Source organism: Callithrix jacchus, chromosome 18 (assembly GCF_049354715.1).
Source record: "Callithrix jacchus isolate 240 chromosome 18, calJac240_pri, whole genome shotgun sequence".
Lineage (NCBI taxonomy): Eukaryota > Metazoa > Chordata > Mammalia > Primates > Cebidae > Callithrix > Callithrix jacchus.
Window position 1 is genome coordinate 20618173 of NC_133519.1, and position 19678 is coordinate 20637850.

The 19678-nt window shown below is 44.1% G+C and overlaps 1 protein-coding gene across 1 annotated transcript; it reads right to left on the reverse strand.

The window, feature by feature from the left end:
* Positions 1-728: 728 nt before the first annotated feature.
* CD48 (CD48 molecule) lies at positions 729-18892 on the reverse strand. Its single transcript, XM_017966404.4, has 4 exons — positions 18783-18892; positions 6624-6929; positions 3035-3301; positions 729-1100 (listed from the first exon to the last, which is right to left on the reverse strand). Exons 1-4 carry the CDS (start codon positions 18862-18864, stop codon positions 1021-1023), a joined length of 735 nt encoding a protein of 244 aa, XP_017821893.1. The 5' UTR covers positions 18865-18892; the 3' UTR covers positions 729-1020.
* Positions 18893-19678: the final 786 nt, after the last annotated feature.

Genomic DNA, 19678 nt, shown 5'->3' on the forward strand with positions numbered 1-19678 from the left:
AGCAGTCTGTGGTGGGTGGTTTTCTGAAGGGTAGTGCATGCTGTGGCGACCCTCTCAGCTCCAGGCACATGAGGAGACTTAGTGGCGGGGACATTAAGCAGAAACCCCAGGTGTTATGTCAGTGGTGAACCTAGGGGATCCTATCTGCATATAGTAGATGACTCTGGTGAGACCACTGTGTCAGTCTGATGGTTTTATTGGATCCCATGACACAACTAGGAGTTGAGGAGTTGCCTACACAGCGACAAAGGAAAAGAGGAGCAAGAACTGAGCTCCCTGCGCAAGGCGTGTGGGGCGGGAGGGCTTCTTCTTTTTTTTTTTTTTTTTAATTTTTTCTTTTATTTAAAAAATTAAAAAAATATATATGGAACGCTTCACGAATTTGCATGTCATCCAAAGCTTCTTAGGAGATACAGCTGCATCCATCCTTCTGAGGACGCAAGCCTGAACCCATGTTCACAGGAGACTTAAGGAGAGTGGTCCTCAGAGAGGCCAGAGCAAGGCAAACCACTGGAAAGGAGGTGAAGGCTTGACAGGGGAGCTGGAACCCCGGGAGGCTTGGCATGGATTTTGGAATAAGGATCAGAGGTAGCACAAATTGGCTTCTCGGCTGAGCTGACACACAGGAGCCTGTGGCCCCAGGCTCTCCCCCGTGTCCTCAGATTCGTTTCTCCCAGCTGATGGAGCAGGCACTGTCTGACAGATTTGGGACAACTTCAGGAATCCAGTTAGTTAACAATCATATCCAGTATTTATTTTTAAAAAACAAAACATTCACATAGTGTTGTTACAATTTTTGGTGGGAAAAATGCATGTGTATCTCTATATGTGTACTAGAAAACTAAAAGACGATATAAAACTAATTAATAGTCAGTTTTTAAACATTAACCTGAAAATTCTCAGATATAATTCAGCAGCACACGGCTCATCCTTTACAGCTTCGGTCCCGGTGAGGAGCATGGTTACTGGCAGGCAAGATCCTCTGGCCTCGGAGTTTCACTTGAGGTAAAAGAGCTCATCTCAGGTAAATAACAAGCCAAGAATGGTGGGCACGGTGATCACTAGCCAACTTGCAATCCATTCCACAGCAAAGGACCGGACTGAAAGAACAAGAAACCCCTATTCTTAGGCATCTTAACTGACGTGTTGAGAAGGGTCAGGGGTACTGGACACTGGTGTGGGAGCTCACAGAGCAAGGGAATGAATTTCTTCCCTGAATCCAATCCCATTTGCCTGGGACATCTTCTTCCTCAATCTTCTCAAACATAAAGTATAAAAAGTGCAGAAATTTCTTAAATAGCACTGGCTTAGCTGGGTCCTGTGCTCAAAGGTTACCTTGACATATCTGTGGCCTGGGAAAGCATCACCGCCATACTCTAGACATTGAGATAGGGTAGGTTTTCGGGTGTAGACAGATGACTGCATGATACAATGCACAGCTGACGTTAGAGAGAAAAGGACCATTTCCTTTTCTTATTTCTCCACCCCACTAAGTATCTGCACCAACTAGAAAAAAGAAGGGAAGGGAAAGGAAGACAGAAAAGGAAAGAGAAAGAAAGAGGATGGAAGGAAAGCTTAGATGCTGGGGTGGGGCAGGGCCGAGCTGGAGAAAATCAAAACACAAAAGGAATGGGTGATACGATAGGGAAGGGAGGCTGAAGGTGCTTTCTAGAATAATTTGGGTCACTAAAAAGTGACAGATGGGTTTACCCTTTCAAAAAAAATGTATGTGTTACTGCTTTTATCTTCTCTTCGGATGAACATTCACACCCATTTTATAGAGGACAGGGAATGTGCTTCTTCCTTTTCTGGATCTCAAGATGTGATATTGATATGAGGGTGGTGTTGAAACCACCAGCCAAATTGTGGTCAGAGTGGGTCTGTGGTGGCCGGAGAGCAGGCCATGTCAGGAGAGGCTGGTAGAGACAGGGCCAATTAGTCAGGAAGAATAAGGAAGAGCACGCAGGCTCCGTAGTCCACACGTGGGAGTAGAGGTAAAGGAATCAGTGCAGATGAGGAGGGTAGACCAAGCCCAGGAAGATCACAAAGGATCAACATTCTCAGAGGCCAGGATCCCTGATGACAGGGTCACAGGTGAATGTGAGCACCTCAGGTCTGAGTTATTCTAGAAGAATATGTACACCAGGGCTCAGGGATCTGACTTCAGGATTGTGGAGGTAGGGGGCCCAGAGTGCTGGAGATATTGATCCAGGTTTATTAAGGGGTCCCCAAAACTCTAGGAGACTGTGTTTCATTTAGCTCCCGCTTACTAAGGACCTGTCAGGCACTGTGACAGGCAGGTTATGTGTCTTGTCTCATTGAATCCTTAGCACCAGATAAGAACTGTTATTCTGCCCTTTATTTAGGAGGAGCATGACTTGGGGAAACTACGTAACTTGTTTAGCTAGTGACAATCCTAGAAGTGACCCCAAGTGTGACTGACTCTAAAACCCATGGCCTGAGCTGTCCCACGCTAGCACCAGTTTAGGCCTGATCTAGAGCCAGGTGTGATACTCCAGTGAGTGGATCCTCCCAGGAGACGGGAATTTGGCTTCCTAACTTCACCTAGGTACATCAGCCTGGGGAGGAGAAGCTTCGCCTGAGGCTCAGGCTCTCACGCCTGCTCCATGGCCTCTCTCATCCCCATCTCCTCCGTCCCTCTTTCCTTGGCTAACTTCGTCTGTCTAGACAGCTGCTCTCCCACTTGCCCTTCCTTCTCCCTGCTCACCCTGATGTTTCAGACTGCTCTAGGATGACCCTGGCCTCAGATGTTAGGACTATGCTTTGTTAGAGCAGGAGGGAGAAGAGAAACATCAGGGGTCTCTGCCAAACACCCTTTACTGGTGAGGACACTGAGCCCCACGAAGGTGAGGCGAGCCGAATGGGAGGTGGTGGTAGAGCTGGCAGCAGAACCCATGTCTCCCAGCTTTCCCAGACACCACCACACCGTGCAAGGAGGCTGAGCAGGACCCCCAGCCCTTCTTCATTACCAGTTACCCTGTGTGCTGCTCAGCTCCCCAGGGATCCTTCTTACCCAGGGTACACGGTGGACTGAAGCAGACTGTGTCATTCTCGCTGCTCACGGGATTGCTGACTTGGCAAGTGTAACACCTGGAGTAATCCTGTGACTTAAGGGTGGTTTCCAGCACACCGCTCTGGAACTCCTTTGGGAAGGGCCCTTTGTCCCCGTACCAGGTGTAGTTTACAGACTCGTCAGGTATCACACATGACAGTTTCAGATAACAGTCATCCTCTACTTTTGCTGTCTTCTCAATTTTGATGTCAGGCTTGGGTACAGGGTCTGAAAGTGAGGAGGATGTTATAAAATGAGACAAGGAGGCATTCATGCTGTGAGAGTTTAGCCAACAAAGAGCAAAGGGAGCCAGGGAAGGGGCCTGACTGTCCCAGGAGGCAGAGTCTTGAGGAAGAAGTCCTACAGAGGGAGCCAGTGAGCAGCCTTGACCTCCTGAGGCCTCACAGACTGCAAGAGCATCTCCTAGGCAATGAAATTAAGCTGGGTCCCAGAGGGGGCGCCAGAGTCAGTTACATGCTCTGGGAACAAAATGGGGTTATGATCATGTGTGAACCTGAAAGAACAGCCCAGAGACCTGCTGGGGTCAGATGCAGTGTACCAATTGTCTGAGATGCTCAGGGCCCCTTCTCTAGCAATGCTTCACAGTGGGCACCTTGGCTGGTCTGCCTCTCAAGAATTCTCGGGCTCACATTCATCAAGAGTTCTAGGTAAGCCGTACCTGCCTGCACATGGCAAAGCCCTTTGCGCAACCATCCAGTGCAGGTGCCAGCCTTCTGGACTCTGGCAGAGCTACAGAGAAGAACTTCATGTAACTTCCAGCCACATCAATGGTGATAAATGGGTTGGTCTGCTGACTTTGGGATCTCTGTGTCTAGCACAATGCCTGCCACATGGCAGGTATTCTACAAATATTTCATGAAAGGATGAATGAATGAAGTAGATATGAGATAGAAAGGATAAAACAGGGCCGGGCGCAGTGTCTCACACCTGCAATCCCAGCACTTTGGGAGGCCAAGGTGGGCAAATCATGAGGTCAAGAGATCGAGACCATCCTGGCCAACATGGTGAAACCCCATCTCTACTACAAACACAAAAATTAGCCGGGCATGGTGGCATGCACCTGTGGTCCCAGCTACTCGGGAGGGTGAGGCGGAAGAATCGCTTGAACCCAGGAGGTGGAGGCGGTTGCAGTGAGCTGAGACTGCGCCACTGCACTCCAGCCTGGCGACAGAGCAAGACTCCGTCTCAAAAAAAAAAAAAAGAAAGGATAAAACATGGCCGGGTGCAGTGCTCACACCTATAATCCCATCACTTTGGGAGGCTGAGGCAGGAAGATTGTATGCAGCCAGGAGTTAGAGACCAGCCTGGGCACAATGTTAGTAAGATAAAATGTCACCTGTCATGGAGAATTGCTTTTTGCAGAGTGTAAGTATTGCAGCAGACATTCTAGAGGTCACTTTACCATTATTACTGTTGTCCTGCTGCCAGAGAGAGTGGGAGATAGTCCCAGTATCTGGTCCTTCCTTGGCTAAAGCTGGTTTACCTGCAATCCTCTGAGATCTTTTCATTCTGCAAAACATCTGTAGAATCAATGCAGCTCAAATTCCAGAAGGTTAAAAGATGGCAGAGAATTCACCAGATAGGAGCTTGCCTCTCGACGGCATGCGGGGCTCTAGAAGCTCTACCTGTCTGGATCCTGCAACTCTAGTTTTATCTCCTCTGTGAAGCCGATCTCAGATTGCTAAGAGATTGTTCAGACTACAGAGGAGTTACAAGTGAACTGGACTTCCCCTACAGGCTTTAATTGAGCAATTCTTATCCTGATTTTCCCCATTTCCTGTATTCTGGCCTCTTATCTTACACTCCTTCTGCATATCCCACGGTGATCAGCACAGCACTGGACACTCTACTGATGAAATTAATCGACCGGCTGGGGTTGTCCAACTCTGAGGTGCTCACTCTGAGCTGTCAAATGCTTGGGCTGAACCAAGCATTTGAGGACTATTTTTCTGCCAATCACATCCTGAAAATCTTATCCTCAGGCAGAATGTGCTTTCCCTCAGGCAGGAAGCTCAAGCCAGTTTGTGGGTTTTTAAGTATTCAGAAATTTTGCAAGCTTTTTGTGAAACCATTAGTTTACTGAAATCAACTGTGGTAGTAGTATTTAAACCACAGAAATTACAAGTTGGTAAATGATACCAACTTTAGGGCTTTTTTTAAAAAAAATAATTTATCTTGGAGAGCTTGTTAACACCACTGTAAGAGACCTTGAATCTTTTCTGTTCCCAGGACTTTCTGAATTTTCAGGCTATATGACGTGGAAGAAGAGTGAGAAGCAGAATCTGACTGCTTAGATCAGGGACTATCTGGCTGGTGGAACCTGAATATATACAACACTCTTCATTTGCATCTTTAACATTTTTTTAAATGTTTTCATTTGTCTTACCTACTTTGATTCCTATAACATCCTAAAAGGTAGGTAGAATTAGCCTCATAACATGATGAAGAACCCAAGACTCCCAAGGGAACTCCACTCTTAGATATTTAGCCTCCTACCCTTCCACAAGAATGGCATACCCCAACCCCTGGAGACCTCCCGAGATCCATGTTTCTGCCATATAAGCTGACCCTTTCACCATAAATGTTTAGATCAGGTACACACACCTGAACTAAGTTGGGACTGTCAGTTTCTCTCTCTTTAAATTGCCCTGAGAATTGCAACTCAGTGGAGCAAAAGTCTAAGCTTTGAAAGCTAACAAGTATAAAATGGCAGGAATCCAAATCCATAGGCACATTCCAGAGATTCCTGAGGCTAGGGGCTCCAGCCTGATCCTGGTTTTTAATCTTCTTCCCCTTCAGCCCTTCCTGGCTCTTTTAAACTCCTGGAATTGCTGTAAAGAGGCCCAGTTCCTTAAACTAAATTCTCCTTTTTTTGGTAAAGGTACATTGAATTAGTCTCTGTTACTTGCTATCAAAAGAATCTTACCTAATATGGGCACAGAGATGTGAAGATCTTTTTCCAAGGTTGCACAGCCAGTGAGCAACTGACCAGAGTTTTGAACCCAAGTCTGTCTGACTCCAAGCATAATGCCCTAGTCCTTATTCCATATATACTGGTTAGACTGGAGCTGTGAGTGGAAGTTTTTTTGTCCCGCTCATTATGAAAGGTGAAAAATTCTCCTAGTAACCTCTGTCCCATCCTTTATAATAATACATTCTCTCTCTTTTTTTTTTTTTGTTAAGTCCAATGAAGCCTAAGTTTAGAGATATAATTAAGATGAGCTGAGCCAATTTAGGCTGATCACAGGGCAGAATGAAGACATAGAAAAAAATCTCTAGTTTTCCTTCTCCTCAAATATTAGACTCACTAACTTCAGAAGAGGTGTTAAGTGTCCCAAGATTGTTAATTTGGAGATCTACTGACCTACACTCACTCTCAAATAGAACTGGATCCAGGAAAAATGAACCAAACCTGTCCTGAGGTTTTTCTCTCCTCCTCCCCGAGTGGCCCATGCCTCCCAGGAAGCCCCACAGTAGTCCGTCTGGGGCCCCTGGAGTGGGGATTTGCTCTCTGGTTCCCCTGACTCACCGAACACCTGCAGCCTGACGGTCCATTCTTGCTCAAACATGGTCTCCTTCAACACCCTGAAGATGTAGATGTTGGCATCCTCTTTCTGGACATTAGACATGTACAGTACGCCACTTTGAGCATCGAGTCTGACCCTGCCTTTAAATCTATTTTCATAGTACCTAAGTCTTCTGACATCCCAGTCTGCAATCTTCAGGTTGTAAGTATAAAACCAGGTTATTCCTTGGAGGTTCTCAGGTAGGCTCTCAGAGATGCTCAGAGTCACATTGCCGCCGGAGACCGCGTTTATAACTTCTACCGAATCACCTGCCAATGAGAGTCAGAGTGAGACCTGTCCTAGAGAAGGCAGTGTTGCTGAGAGGCCCAGGGTGTAGCCTGGGCTGATGGAACAGGTGAGAAGGAAGCGATTTCTGCTTAGGATCAGCGAGTATAGTTTTCACTGGTGGTCCAGGTCACCTGCTCAGGAACTCAAGAAAAGTTGGAGATTGAAAAGTGGACGTGAGGGGAGGGGGTGTTGCTTGTAATTCATCTAGTGCTGCCTCCAGAAAATAAAAGAATTGAGTCAGGCCAACTGAGGTTGGGCCTGGCTCTCTCCCTTACTCTCATACCAGTAGACTTTCAAATAAACTGATGACAAGTCGTATCTCCTCTCTGGTCTTGTGTTTCCTGTCTGTTCAATATAGTGCAATAAGCATTTTGTTAGTTCCTAGAGGCATAGACATAAAAAGCACATGATTCTATTTTCAAAGATTTAATACACCAATGTGGGAGGACAGACACACAAACAAATAATCCTAATATCTTGGTAACTGTAATACAGTTAATGTAGGAGCCAAGGAAAGCTTCCCCTTCACCTTCTGAAGATTTGCCAGAAATCACTGACAAGAGGCAGATTAAGGAGAAAAGGCATCCAGATGAACTAAGGTGTACGCAGAGCCTTCAGAAGAGCCAAAGACACAGGGCAAATTATCCATTTTTACGCTTAGGTTCAACAAAGTACGGACAGTCATGGGGAAATATGATTGGACAAAAAGGATATGATCGAATGCTAATAGACTGATGGGGGGAACCCAGCAAGGCCTGCTTGGCCTTTCTGTGCCGCGTTCCTTCCTTCCTCCCGCGTGTGGGGCAGGCTGTCTCTGGAATGGGGGTCTCATGAGTCACAATCATTCCAAGATAGGTCAGATAATTTCTTTGTGGCCATTTTATTATTTTACATAGAAAGGCTCAAGGAAAGTTAGGGTAGTATATTTAAGTTCTACCACTGGCTTTGGGGAAAAGAGGTTTGGGTTTATATGGCCTGCCTTGGAAAAGAGGGATTATAGTGTCTATGGCTAGCCTAGGAGAGGACAGGACTGAGAGGCAGAAGGGCAGGAGAAGGTCAGAGAACAACTTTCACTTCTGAGGCTGCTTCTGAGGCCATGATTTTGGGGCACTGTTTTCTGAGTCCCGACAATAAACACAGTGTGCTGTGGGAATATATTCCTATCGAGGGTAGGGATAGACATGGAGAAAATACTAAGAAAAATCTCTTTGGAGGAGATTTACCTTACCACTAAGGTAAGCCAAAGGATGATTAAAAGCTATTGTTGAGAACTATCTGTCAGGCGCTATTTGAGACGCTTCGGATACATCACTGAACTAAGCAGCAAAGATCCCACCTCAGCAGAGCTTACATTAGAGGGGAGTGAAAAGACAGGAAGCAGTAAACACACTAACGGAACACACCGTCTAGCATGTAAGGAGGTGATAATTGCCATAACAAAGGAAAAAACCTAAAAGAGGGTAAGGGGAGTCACGAGTGCTGGTAGGTGGAGAAGGGTGAACTTCATTTATAAGGTGATAAGTAGGTCACATCTAGCAAAGACTTGGAGGAGACAGGTGGCCAAGCAGATATCTTGGGTAAGAGGGACCCACATAGAAGAAAAGAGCCAGAGCAAAGGCCGTGGGGCAGGGGTGTGCCTGCCACATGTCAACAAAAACAAGGAGCGGCAAGTAGGTAGTGTGGAGCCAGCAAGGGGAGTGGGTGTTGAGAGACACAGTGAGAGAGGAGTGGACTGGAGAGAGTGGAAGAACACATTTTAGCTTTATTCATAATGTTTCATCCTGTAAAAAAAAAAAAGTTACCCTGTAAAAATGGCTCATGTCTTGTGTGCGCATTTACAATGTGTTTAGAAGCAAGTTATTAGAAGGTAAGAAAGTGGAGACTGTATAAATTATTATTTCACAAAGTTTGGATCAGAGGCAGATTTCCTGGAAAGGGATGAAACTGAAGCTTCGGGGCTTTTTGGTTGGCCCTGGAGGAGCCCTAGCAGTGTATTCATGTGATCCGTTTTGCAAAACATATCTTTAAACACAAATGATTAGACCACTGCCTCCATCTACGCTAAAATCCCCTTCATCACATTGCTGTTTTTGTTGGGTGACCTCTCAGTTACGGGCATTTTGAAGTCTGGCCAAGGGGAAGTAGAAATGGGGTTAGTTGGGGTTAGTGGGATATATGTATGAGGGTTGCAAAAGCTCGTGTGTGAAGTTCCTGAGGGTTGCGGAATCTTGTGTGTGACGTTCTTTTACATTGCAGTGCAATCTGAAGGTGAGGAAGGAGAAACGGTAAAAATAGACTCTTCTCTTAAGACATTCCCACTTGAATGGGGAACAAAATGCCAGGGCATTGTGTAAAGGTTCATGAAAAGATAGAGAGTATTTCGTTTTTGTTCTTAGTGGTATTTAAGGAGGGAAAAGGCCTAAGCTATGGTAGGCCAAGGAAAGGAACCAGTGGAGGGAAACATGAAGAGAAGAGAGGTGATGGATGAGCCTGTGCTGGTGGGGCTCAGAGCAGAGTTGATGGCTGGGAGGAGAGATACTTCACCCCCCAAGGAAAAAGAGGAGGAGGAAAAGTGGGGGAGGCGATGGAGAGAAGTTACCAGTTTGAAGATAGAGGGCATATCTTCATATGTATGAGGGTTGCAAAATCTTGTGTGTGAAGTTCCTTCACTTCTGTGAAGAAATAGTATCCAGGAACATTCCCGCTGCCCTCCGCACTGACTCACTTGCAATGGCTGTGGACATGTTGCAGTTGGGCTGCAGGTGGGAAGTAGAGGAGAAAGCAGATTGGAAGTGAACAACAGCTGGAGCTATTCAGTGGCCAAGTACTACAGAAGCGTGAGGCATTTCACTAACTGAAAATACGGGGCTATTTTTTCTTCCGTCATGGTCTAAGTAGTATTTGTATTTTTTAAACTTGTACTAATTCCTTGGGATTTCTTTTTTATCTAATTGACTTTATTTTTGTTCCTATTTTTATTTATAGTTTTGTTCTTTTCTTTTTCTTTTTCACGAGAATACTCCAAATTGTCTGAGCCTCAGGTTATTTTTAAAAATCTAGTTTGGTTAAGGTAAGGAGAAAGGAAAGATGATAAGGACAAGGTACAAGGTGAAGGGGGGTCTGCTGGCTCTTTCTGTGGAGGTGGAACTTCGAATATGTATACAAAGGCTGAAAAGAGCAGGAGGAAAAAACACTCAAGGTAGAAGAAGAGGAAACATGTCCTATATCACTCTGGTGTCACATGCTGCCACACACAAACTCAGTTGTACTCTTCAGCATGATCTATACTAGCTGTTCACTTTACAGATAGCAGTCATTTCCAAAAGCATTCTCAACCACTAAAAATAAAAATGTCTGTGTCCCCGGAGGTTTCAAGCTCCTGTTCATTCACACTTCCAACCACTCATCTATCTATTCAACAAACATTTATTAAGCACTTACCCTGTCCTGGTTTCTATGCAGAAACACCTAGGCATTCATTTCTACAGTGCTTCTGGTTGGTCCAGCTCGTGTCCTATAATCCCTCTGAAAGAATCAGTCCAAGCCAACAACAGTCATCACACAACCACAACACGCCTGGCACTGTGCTAGACTGTGACGTCGGGAAGGCAGATAGAGTCTCCAGCCTCTTGGAACATACAGCCTAGGAGGACATTCTTTCCAGAATTTTAAAATCGCTAGACATATTCCAGACTTGTTCTCCTTCTGTTACCTGTTTCCACATGAATTAATAGAAGCGATCATAGTAGGCAGTCTAGAACAATGTTTTTCAGTCTTGACGTTATTGACATTTTGGGTCACATAATTCTTTTATGTAGGGGCTGTTCTGTGCATTGTAAGACGTTTGCCAGCATCCCTGGTATCTGCGCACTAGGTGCCAGTAACACTTGTTCAGTTGTGACAGCCAAAAATGTATCCGGATATTGTCAATTGTCCCTTGAGGGACAAAATTCTCCCATGCTCACCCTGGTTGAGTAGTACTAAGCTAGGTCATCCTTGACAGACTCCCCAGAATGAAGACAGCATAATCCACTGTCTGATGGCAGAGGCAGGTAGTAACACCAGACAGATCATTTTAAAAGAAAAAAAAAATACATACATATATATATATATAATTTATTTATTTATTTATTTTTGAGATAGAATTTCGCCCAGGCTGGAGTGCAGTGGCACAATCTCAGCTCACTGCAACCTCCGCCTCCCAGGTTCAAGTAATTCTCCTGCCTCAGCCTCCCAGGTAGCTGGGATTACAGGCATGCACCATCACACCTGGCTAATTTTTTGTTTTTAGTAGAGACAAGGTTTCACCGTGTTGGTCAAGCCGGTCTCAAACTGTTGACCTTAGGTGATCCACCCGCCTTGACTTCCCAAAGTGCTGGCGTTACAGGAGTGAACCACCATGCCCGGCCCATTTCAGTATATCATGACTGCTGATGACAGGTATGCATACAGCATTGTATGTTTCCTCTCTCGCTCCTTAACTATCTATGTGTACCCATTTCAAAAAGCTGTCCTGATGGTTGACTGTGACTTCTTATTGAGAAATAAAGAAGTGATTAACTGCTGCTAAAATCTTGATTTGCCTTCTTAACAATTCCATCTTTTAGGAAGTAGGTAAAACAACCTTTTAAAAAACCACTGTTTTGATTTAATTCTAACAGGAAGTAGTTGGTGATATGTCTGGATGATTGGGATGAAGGAACACTGTTAGGGTCTACCTGATTTCTCCAGAATTTGGAAACTATTTCAGAGTATTCTTAACTTATGGCAATACAGTTATTTGCATAAGTCTAATATGACTCTGTTTCCTTTTGCAACAGGATGCAATTGGAAAAACTGGTTGTTCTACCAAGGCTTTGACTAGAATGGTGTGCTTTCCTTTAAGGAATCAAAATTCACTTACATAGCTAATAAAAATCCCCTTGGGAAAACTACCTTATACCTTGTCTACACAGTCCCTGTGCAGGGTTTCTGACTTGTGGTAAGTAAAGAATCTCATTTTCTAACAGGCCCAGGAGCTCCAAGTTATCTTGAGACCTCAAGAGGACAGGAATTTACTCAACTCATAGATATTTGAGGGTTAAAACCTGTGGCTGAGCTTGGCTTTAAAAAAAAGCCTTATCTGAGATTCCTTGTGGAAAAGAGTTCCATCAAAGCCAATTTTTTAAAAGCCTATGTAAAAAATAATTATTCTTGCTGCATGTTAATACAAATAATTGGGTCAAGTATAAGAAAGCAAATCGGGCCGGGCGCGGTGGCTCAAGCCTGTAATCCCAGCACTTTGGGAGGCTGAGGCATGAGGTCAAGAGATAGAGACCACCCTGGTCAACAAGGTGAAACCCCGTCTCTACTAAAAATACAAAAATTAGCTGGGCATGGTGGTGCGTGCCTGTAGTCCCAGCTACTCGGGAGGCTGAGGCAGGAGAATTGCTTAAACCCAGAAGGCAGAGGTTGCGGTGAGCCCAGATCGCGCCATTGCACTCCAGCCTGGGTAACAAGAGCAAAACTCCGTCTCAATAAAAAAGAAAAGAAAAGAAAGCGAATCGGTCTTACCATGGTCTGTCTTTAGTAAAAATGGGAGACCGGAGAGAAAGAGAACTATGTTTTGAAAAGTATGTTATACCTGTCATTACATTCTAGTCTCATCAGTTGTTTTTGAATTTTTTTCTGCAATTTAGACTAACCTGCATATTCCTGTGAACCAACCAGTGATACCTGGCTGCAGCTCAGAAGAAGCAAGAGGAATGGGTAACGTAAAAATCTGGATCAATATTCTAATTCGAGGCACATTTTAGAATCAGCTAACAATCCTGTATCAGCTTGTTTTCAACAATTGTCCAGTTCACAGAAAGCCTTCTAATTTAGTTTACTTGGGATAATTTGATTTATTTTGCTCTACTCTTGTGAAGCATATTGTTGCTGTACTATGTATAGAAGTGCAGGATAAGCTTACTGAATGTTTTCCTAAATACCTATTAATCTTCCAAATATCACCTTTTGCCAGAACTCAGAGTTAGGAATGGTCTTCACCATACTGATGCTTTCTGACTTGAGTTCTCTGCCCTGAATACAAGAGACCCTAATAGTTAGGTGGGAATATCATCACCCCCATTCAGCCTGAAGAAGTTACTTTAGTTGGATTTTTGTCCCTCTACAACCTGTAAGATTAAGGGTTCTTTCATAAAAGGGAGGGGGAAAATGTCAGAGGCGTTTGAACCGGAGCAACTCTATATTGAACAGGAGCTGCATGAAATAAGGCTGAGAACTGCTGGGCTGCATTCCCACGAGGTTAAGTCATTCTAAGTCACAGGATGAGATAGGAGGTCTGCACAAGATACAGGTCATAAAGACCTTGCTGATAAAGCAGTTTGCAGTAAAGAAGCCTGGCAAATCCCACCCAAAACCAAGAGGGCAACAAAAGTGACCTCTGGTCATCTTCACTGCTCATTATACACTAATTATAATACATTAGCATGCTAAAAGACACTCCCACCAGCGCCATGACAGTTGACAAATACCACGGCAACATCCAGAAGTTACCATATATGATTTTAAAAGAGGAGGAACCCTCAGCTCTGGGAATTGTCCATGCCTTTCCCAGGAAAAATGATAAATCCACCCCTTGTTTAGTATATAATCAAGAAATAACCATAAAAATGAGCAACCAGCAGCCCATGTCATTGCTCTGTCTATGAAGTAGCCATTCTTTATTCCTTGACTTTTTAAATAAACTCATTTTTGCTTTTTAAAAAAGAAAAAGAACCAGATTCTGCCTGTGCTCACCCATGTTTGTTGTCTTTAGAAAAACAGAATTGTGAGGGGAGAAAAATCAGGTCAAAGGAAGTCATAATCCCATACCAAAGAGTCTCCCCAAGAAAGAGAAAGGTTTTAAAGAGTAAGTTCTGGCTACTCCGAAAAACCAAGACACATAGTTGGCTTCTTTGGTTTTCTTGTATATTGAGAAAAATAAAAATAATAAAAACAAAGCACATGGTTTCTAGTAAAATTCTTAAGGAAGAAAAGAAGATGAGTTTTAAAGATGTGGAGATAAGAGTTACCTAGAGCTCTCTCATAAGATTAAATATTTAGCAAGCCTATACAAACCTTTTTAGAAAGTAATTTGTCAATAGCTACCAAGACCCCAGGTTTGTGTCTTGGTGAGAAGCTGAGTGGGCTACTATTTTCTGAGATGGGAAGTATAATGTGTTCAGTAGGCAACACTGCAACGCATTTAAAGGTGAGGAAAGAGAAACAATAAAAATACTCTTCTCTTAAGACATTCCCATTCGAATGGGAAAAAAAAATGGTAGGGCATTATGTAAAGGGTCACGAAAAGGTAGAGAGTATTTTGTTTTTGTTCTTAATGGTATTTAAAAAGGAAAAAGACCTAAGCTATGGTAGGCCAATAAAAGGATCCAGCGGAGGGAGACATGAAGAGAAGGGAGGTGATTGCTGAGCCTGGGCTGGTGGGGTTCAGAGCAGCACTGATGACTGGGAGGAGAGATACTTCCTCCCTGGAGGGAAAAGAGGAGGAAAGGTGGAGGAGGCCATGGAGAGAAGTTGCTAGTTTGAAGAGTGGGGAGGAAGTTGAAGGGCCTCCTGCCTAATGGTCTCCAGTTTCCATTTCTTCTGCAAAGAAGGAGGCACGTGCTTTGCTTAGAGGGCAGAGGACTGAGGTAAGGGGCCTTGAGGATAAGGGTGAAGGCTTGAAATAGTCACTGTGGGAAATGGGAGAAAGAATTTATTAGGGCCAGTAAGAGCTACTCTGAGATCCCAGCTTGTCTAAAACAATGACTCAAAACTTACTCCTTCCCTCTTTCCTTTGCTCCTTTCCTCCCTCCATTCGCCCGTCTCTCCACACATATGTGTGTACGTGAACTTCCTCATGTAGTCACTCATCTAATAACTACACAGTAAGCACTTACTATCTGCTAGTCTCTGTATGCATACAAGAGATGGATGCAGCTCCTTCCCTTGAGCTTCCAGTCCAGTGAATCAACACAATTAATCAGATGCTTTCACTATTGACAATAAGTGTTAGGAAAAGGAAAATATGGAACGCTTAGAGGACATATAAAAGGGAGCACATCACTTGAATTTGGGGGTTGAGAATGGCTTCTGTAAGAGTAATTAGTCTGAGTGGGATTAAGCCAGGGAAAGGTTAGGACTGGGGGTAGTGAATATTCCAACAAGAGGGGAAAAGAATTAAATGCCCAGAGACACCAAAACGAGATTTATTTATGGAATAGAAAGTAGCTCACTGGTTAGAACATAGACTAAGGAGGGCAGGAAGTAAGCTTATTACAAAATGTAAACTTTACACTCAGAACTTCTGCTTTCTCATCTCCCACAGTGGCTGCTCAAGAGTTTTAAGCAGGAGAGTGAAGTAAACAGAGAAGCATTTTGGACAATGTATACTCACAGCAGGGTAGAGAACAGGTTAGCTAGAGAGAATGCAGTAAATAGAGCAGTTAGGATAGCAGATCACTGTGGAAACTGGTGATAACAGAAAGTGGTGGCTTGATAGGTAGCATGGGGGTACACGGAATGGGACATATTTGAGAGATATTTTTGAAAATAGAATTAACTGGACTTAATCATTGGCCATGAGAAGCAAGGGAAAGAAAAGAATCAAGGATGACTCTTAGAATTCTGGCCTGAGCAACTGGGCAAGTGGAGATGCCATTTATAGAGGTGGGGAACAGGAGAGGAGCAGTAAGTTTGGGGAAAAGAAGGACTACGGTAGGTTTTTTTTTTTTAAGTCTGTAAATTGTTTGACAGTCCTCTCATCAGATGATGGACTTTGTACCCCTTTTCCTTGAACTCGAGTAGGCTTGGTGATGGCCTCAATGAATGGAATACAGCACAAGTGTGACCTGCAAAGCTAGCTTAGAAAACACTATGCACCGTTTGCCTGTTTCGCTTGGGACACTAACTCTGGAAGACTTGTGCTGGATGATGCCAGCCACCCAGCTCTTTGAGTCTCCCTCAGTTCAGGCAGTAGCCCTGTGAGTGAAGAGCCCTGCATGCCTCTAGGCCACACCATGATCTGATTGCAAGCACATGAAAAGCCCTGAGTAAGACATAAGGTACAGTCTTCCCCCAGATCTGTGGGCAAAGTAAATCATTGCTATTACTTTAAGCCAGGGTATTGTGGCAGCTTGTTAAACAGCAACACATATCGGGAATAGGGATGATGAATCAACTTTTAGACTTGTGTCTGGAGATTCTAGAGAAGATGTTTAAGAGATAGAAATTCAGGTCTTGGCCTCAGGCAACTGCTTTGAGCTTAGGAATTTACACATGCTCTTCCCAGACTTTCATCTGTATCAGCTTGTGTGCGTGTCATGATTTCAGAGCAATTGCAATTTTTTTTTTTTTTGAGACGGAGTCTCACTCTGTCATCCAGGCTGGAGTGCAATGGCGCGATCTCGGCTCACTGCAACCTCTGCCTCCCAGGTTCAAGCGATTCTCTTGCCTCAGCCTCCTGTGTAGCTGGGATTACAGGTATGTGCCACCGCACCCAGCTAATTTTTGTATTTTTAGTAGAGATGGGGTTTCAACATCTTGACCAGGCTGGTCTTGAACTCCTGATCCAGTGATCCTCCCGCCTCAGCCTCCCAAAGTGCTGGGATTACAAGTGTGAGCCACCGCGCCCGGCCCACAGATTTTTTATTTGATTTGGTCTTAATAGCAACCCCTTGAAGAAATGAGGAACAGATTATTACACCCATTATAGAACTGAGGAAATAGTATTCCTAGTACAATACTATTTCTCCTCTATCCTGTTAAGTGTTCTAGGCAGATAGGGAATTGCCTGGTTGTGGAGTGTGCCCTGAATCATTGCCTTGAAACCAAAGAACTGAGAAACCCAAGTCTGAGGAGAGAAGGAAGAAGAGAGCTAAGAGTGCTTCTTAAACTTTTCCACAGAAGCGTCCCTTACTGCAGAGGGGAGAACTACTTCACTTTCCGGGAATATATGGATGTAGAGCCCAAAGGGAAGTTTTTTGAAGTTGTTCATTCATTTGTGTAACAGTTATGTATTGAGCACGTGCCACACCCCAGGCACTGTGCTAAGTTCAGCAGCACAACACTGCACGTGTTTCTGTCCTCAGAAAGTTTCGGAAACAGATGATCACAAACCATAACCTGGAGCCGGAGGTTCCCGCGTGACCATGTCTTCAGAACACAGTCACAGGCAGACAGTCCAGGAAGAAGTCACATGAAAACGGAAGCTTAAAAGACAGGCAGGAAGAGAGGGGAGGGAGGAAAATCTAGGTGGAAAGAAGGCATGGACGTAAGCCCAGAGGCAAGAGAAAACATCTCTTTTAAGGCAAACAGTAAAATTAAGAGATTTAGACACATTGACCTTCATCAAGATTCCCCACTAGGAAAAGCATACTTGTAATAAAATGGTTTGGAAATTAGACCTGTGTGCCCTTAGACGAATTTCTTAATCTCTCTGAAAGATAATATTCTCATCTGAAAAATGCAGATAATAATAGCCACCTCACCGTTTTCTATGAAAGTTAAATGAAAACATATGCAAAATGCCTAACACAATGTCTGACAGACAGTAAATGCTTAATTTGTATTTTACTTACCTAGGTTATAGAAATAGATAACCTAACCTCATCAAAACCAATATTATCCATTCAAAGGAAAACATAATCAGGTGGGGTCTGCATGTTTCAATCAAAGAAGAATCAATGACCAAGATGAAGCCTAGGGATGACGAACTGCCAGGACGTTTTCAGTATGCCCAGAGAAAGTCCTGAAATATTCCAGTTCTCATTGGCAACCCTGTGTTTGCCAATAGTTAGATGAATACTTCATGTCAGCCCCCCACTCCCAAGGCCATACCAGTGTCCTAAGCATTGAGTCAGCCCCACAGAACCCATACAGCTGTGGACCCACACGGTCATGAACCAAAAGACTGCCAACCTGAGAGGCAGAGTATGTGAGAGCCCATCTTCCACACATTCTATCTCATCTCCCTAAAAGTTACACTCTATCATGATTTTATGCCACAGTGTAACTATCCCATGTTTGTTCACTTTTACAGTTTTACTCACAGTGGTGAGCATTAATGCCCTTTAAAGTAAAAAGACCTGAGTATTTACTTGGGGGAATAGCAAGAAAGTCAAAAGTTTTACTGCTGTTTCTCAGCTGGCAAAAGAAGACAGGAACTGGATGAAGAAAGAGAGTGAGGCAGCTCTAATGGGAAAAGGAAAGTTTGCGCTCAGATGAATGGACCTTAACTCTTAGCAATCAGATGTGTTAAGATTCCTTTGATCCTGATATACTTCCAGCCTCTTCTAAGACCCTCATTCAGAGACCACAGATGGCAATCCTTTCCAAACTTTTCTTCCTACAATTTTGATCTGTCTTTTATTTGGGTCAATGACAATATCATTTATCTTGGCTCAGAACATAATGCCTCACATATGCAGTGTTCTCAAAGAATGCCTAAGGGAGTACAGCATGTCTGAACACAAAATGTAGCAGCTTCTTCTTATTCAAAATGCAAAAACAAACACTTTCCCATAACTTCACGGACCACCAGCCATGAGACAAAATATGAGGGGCCTATTTCTCCTTCCCCCCAGAGTCCTGTTTTAGTCACATCCCCTTAGGAAAGGAGATAAAGCTCAATTCTTCAGTGCTCAGGAAGGCTCCCAGCCATGCCATGGCCCTGCTACCGGAATGAAAATACCTGCTCTCCGGACCCCAGATCCCACCTCCAGGGTTGAACCACATCCCATCTCCCTCCCCTTTCCCAGCAGACCATGCCTTCAGTGCACAATCACAGGCAGACTGTTGATGGAAAGTACCTTGAATGCTGGTAGCGAGGACTAACAGATGCAGCAGTAGCAGTTCCAGAGCCAGACACCAAAACCAACCTCTGGAGCACATGCTTCTTTCCAGAACTTTCCAAGAATGCAGCAGACAGTTGAGAGCCTGGGGAGAAAGGGATCAGGGCTAAAAAGGGAACTTACCAAATAAAGTTACAGGAAAATACCCACTGAGCTTTTCTCTCCACCCACCACACTTACGTGGAGCCTGCAGAAACCAAAATAGGAAGTCTTGTAAATTTTTTTTTACTAAGAAGCAGAACGGAAACAGACCAATTTTGTTTGAATGTACATGAGTGCTTTTCTGTAGGGAGAAGATTCATAGCTTCTGCTGGACTCTCAGTGGGGCAGTCAGTGCTCAGAAAAGATTAAGGGACTCTAATGCAGAATCTCTGCCTTTGGTTTCCAGGCAGGGATCACTGATTAATTCAGGGTCTAAGACATAGGAGGTACTCACTCAAACCTGGGTAGGTGTCATTCATAGCAGAAAGTCTGGGACGTCAGACCCACACAGCCGTAGTGTGACGTCTCTTACCCTCAGCACCACCCTCTAGCTCTTCCACCTTTATTATAATCCACTGTTTGAAGCTTGACATCAGTCTATCCACTGAACATTGGAAGAAAAGTAAGATTACTTGGTCCAAAATAATGGATTCCCCACCCTTGTGGTCTGTATTAGTGTGTTCTCACACTGCTAATAAAAACATACCCCAGACTTGGTAATTTATAAAGAAAAGGGGAGGTTGTTTTGTTTTGTTTTTGTTTTTGTTTTTGAGACAAAGTCTCACTCTATAGCCCAGACTGGAGTGCAGTGGTACAATCTTGGCTTACTGCAATCTCCACCTGCCGGGTCAAGCATCTCTCCTGCCTCAGTC

Coding starts and splice junctions, on each gene's coding strand:
- CD48 (XM_017966404.4), bottom strand. CDS start 18,864: ATGTGCTCCAGAGGTTGGTTTTGGTGTCTGGCTCTGGAACTGCTACTG. Junction 6,930..18,782: donor CCTCGCTACCAGCATTCAAG/GTACTTTCCATC, acceptor TCTCATTGGCAG/GTGATTCGGTAGAAGTTATA. Junction 1,101..3,034: donor CAGTCCACCGTGTACCCTGG/GTAAGAAGGATC, acceptor TTGTTCTTTCAG/TCCGGTCCTTTGCTGTGGAA.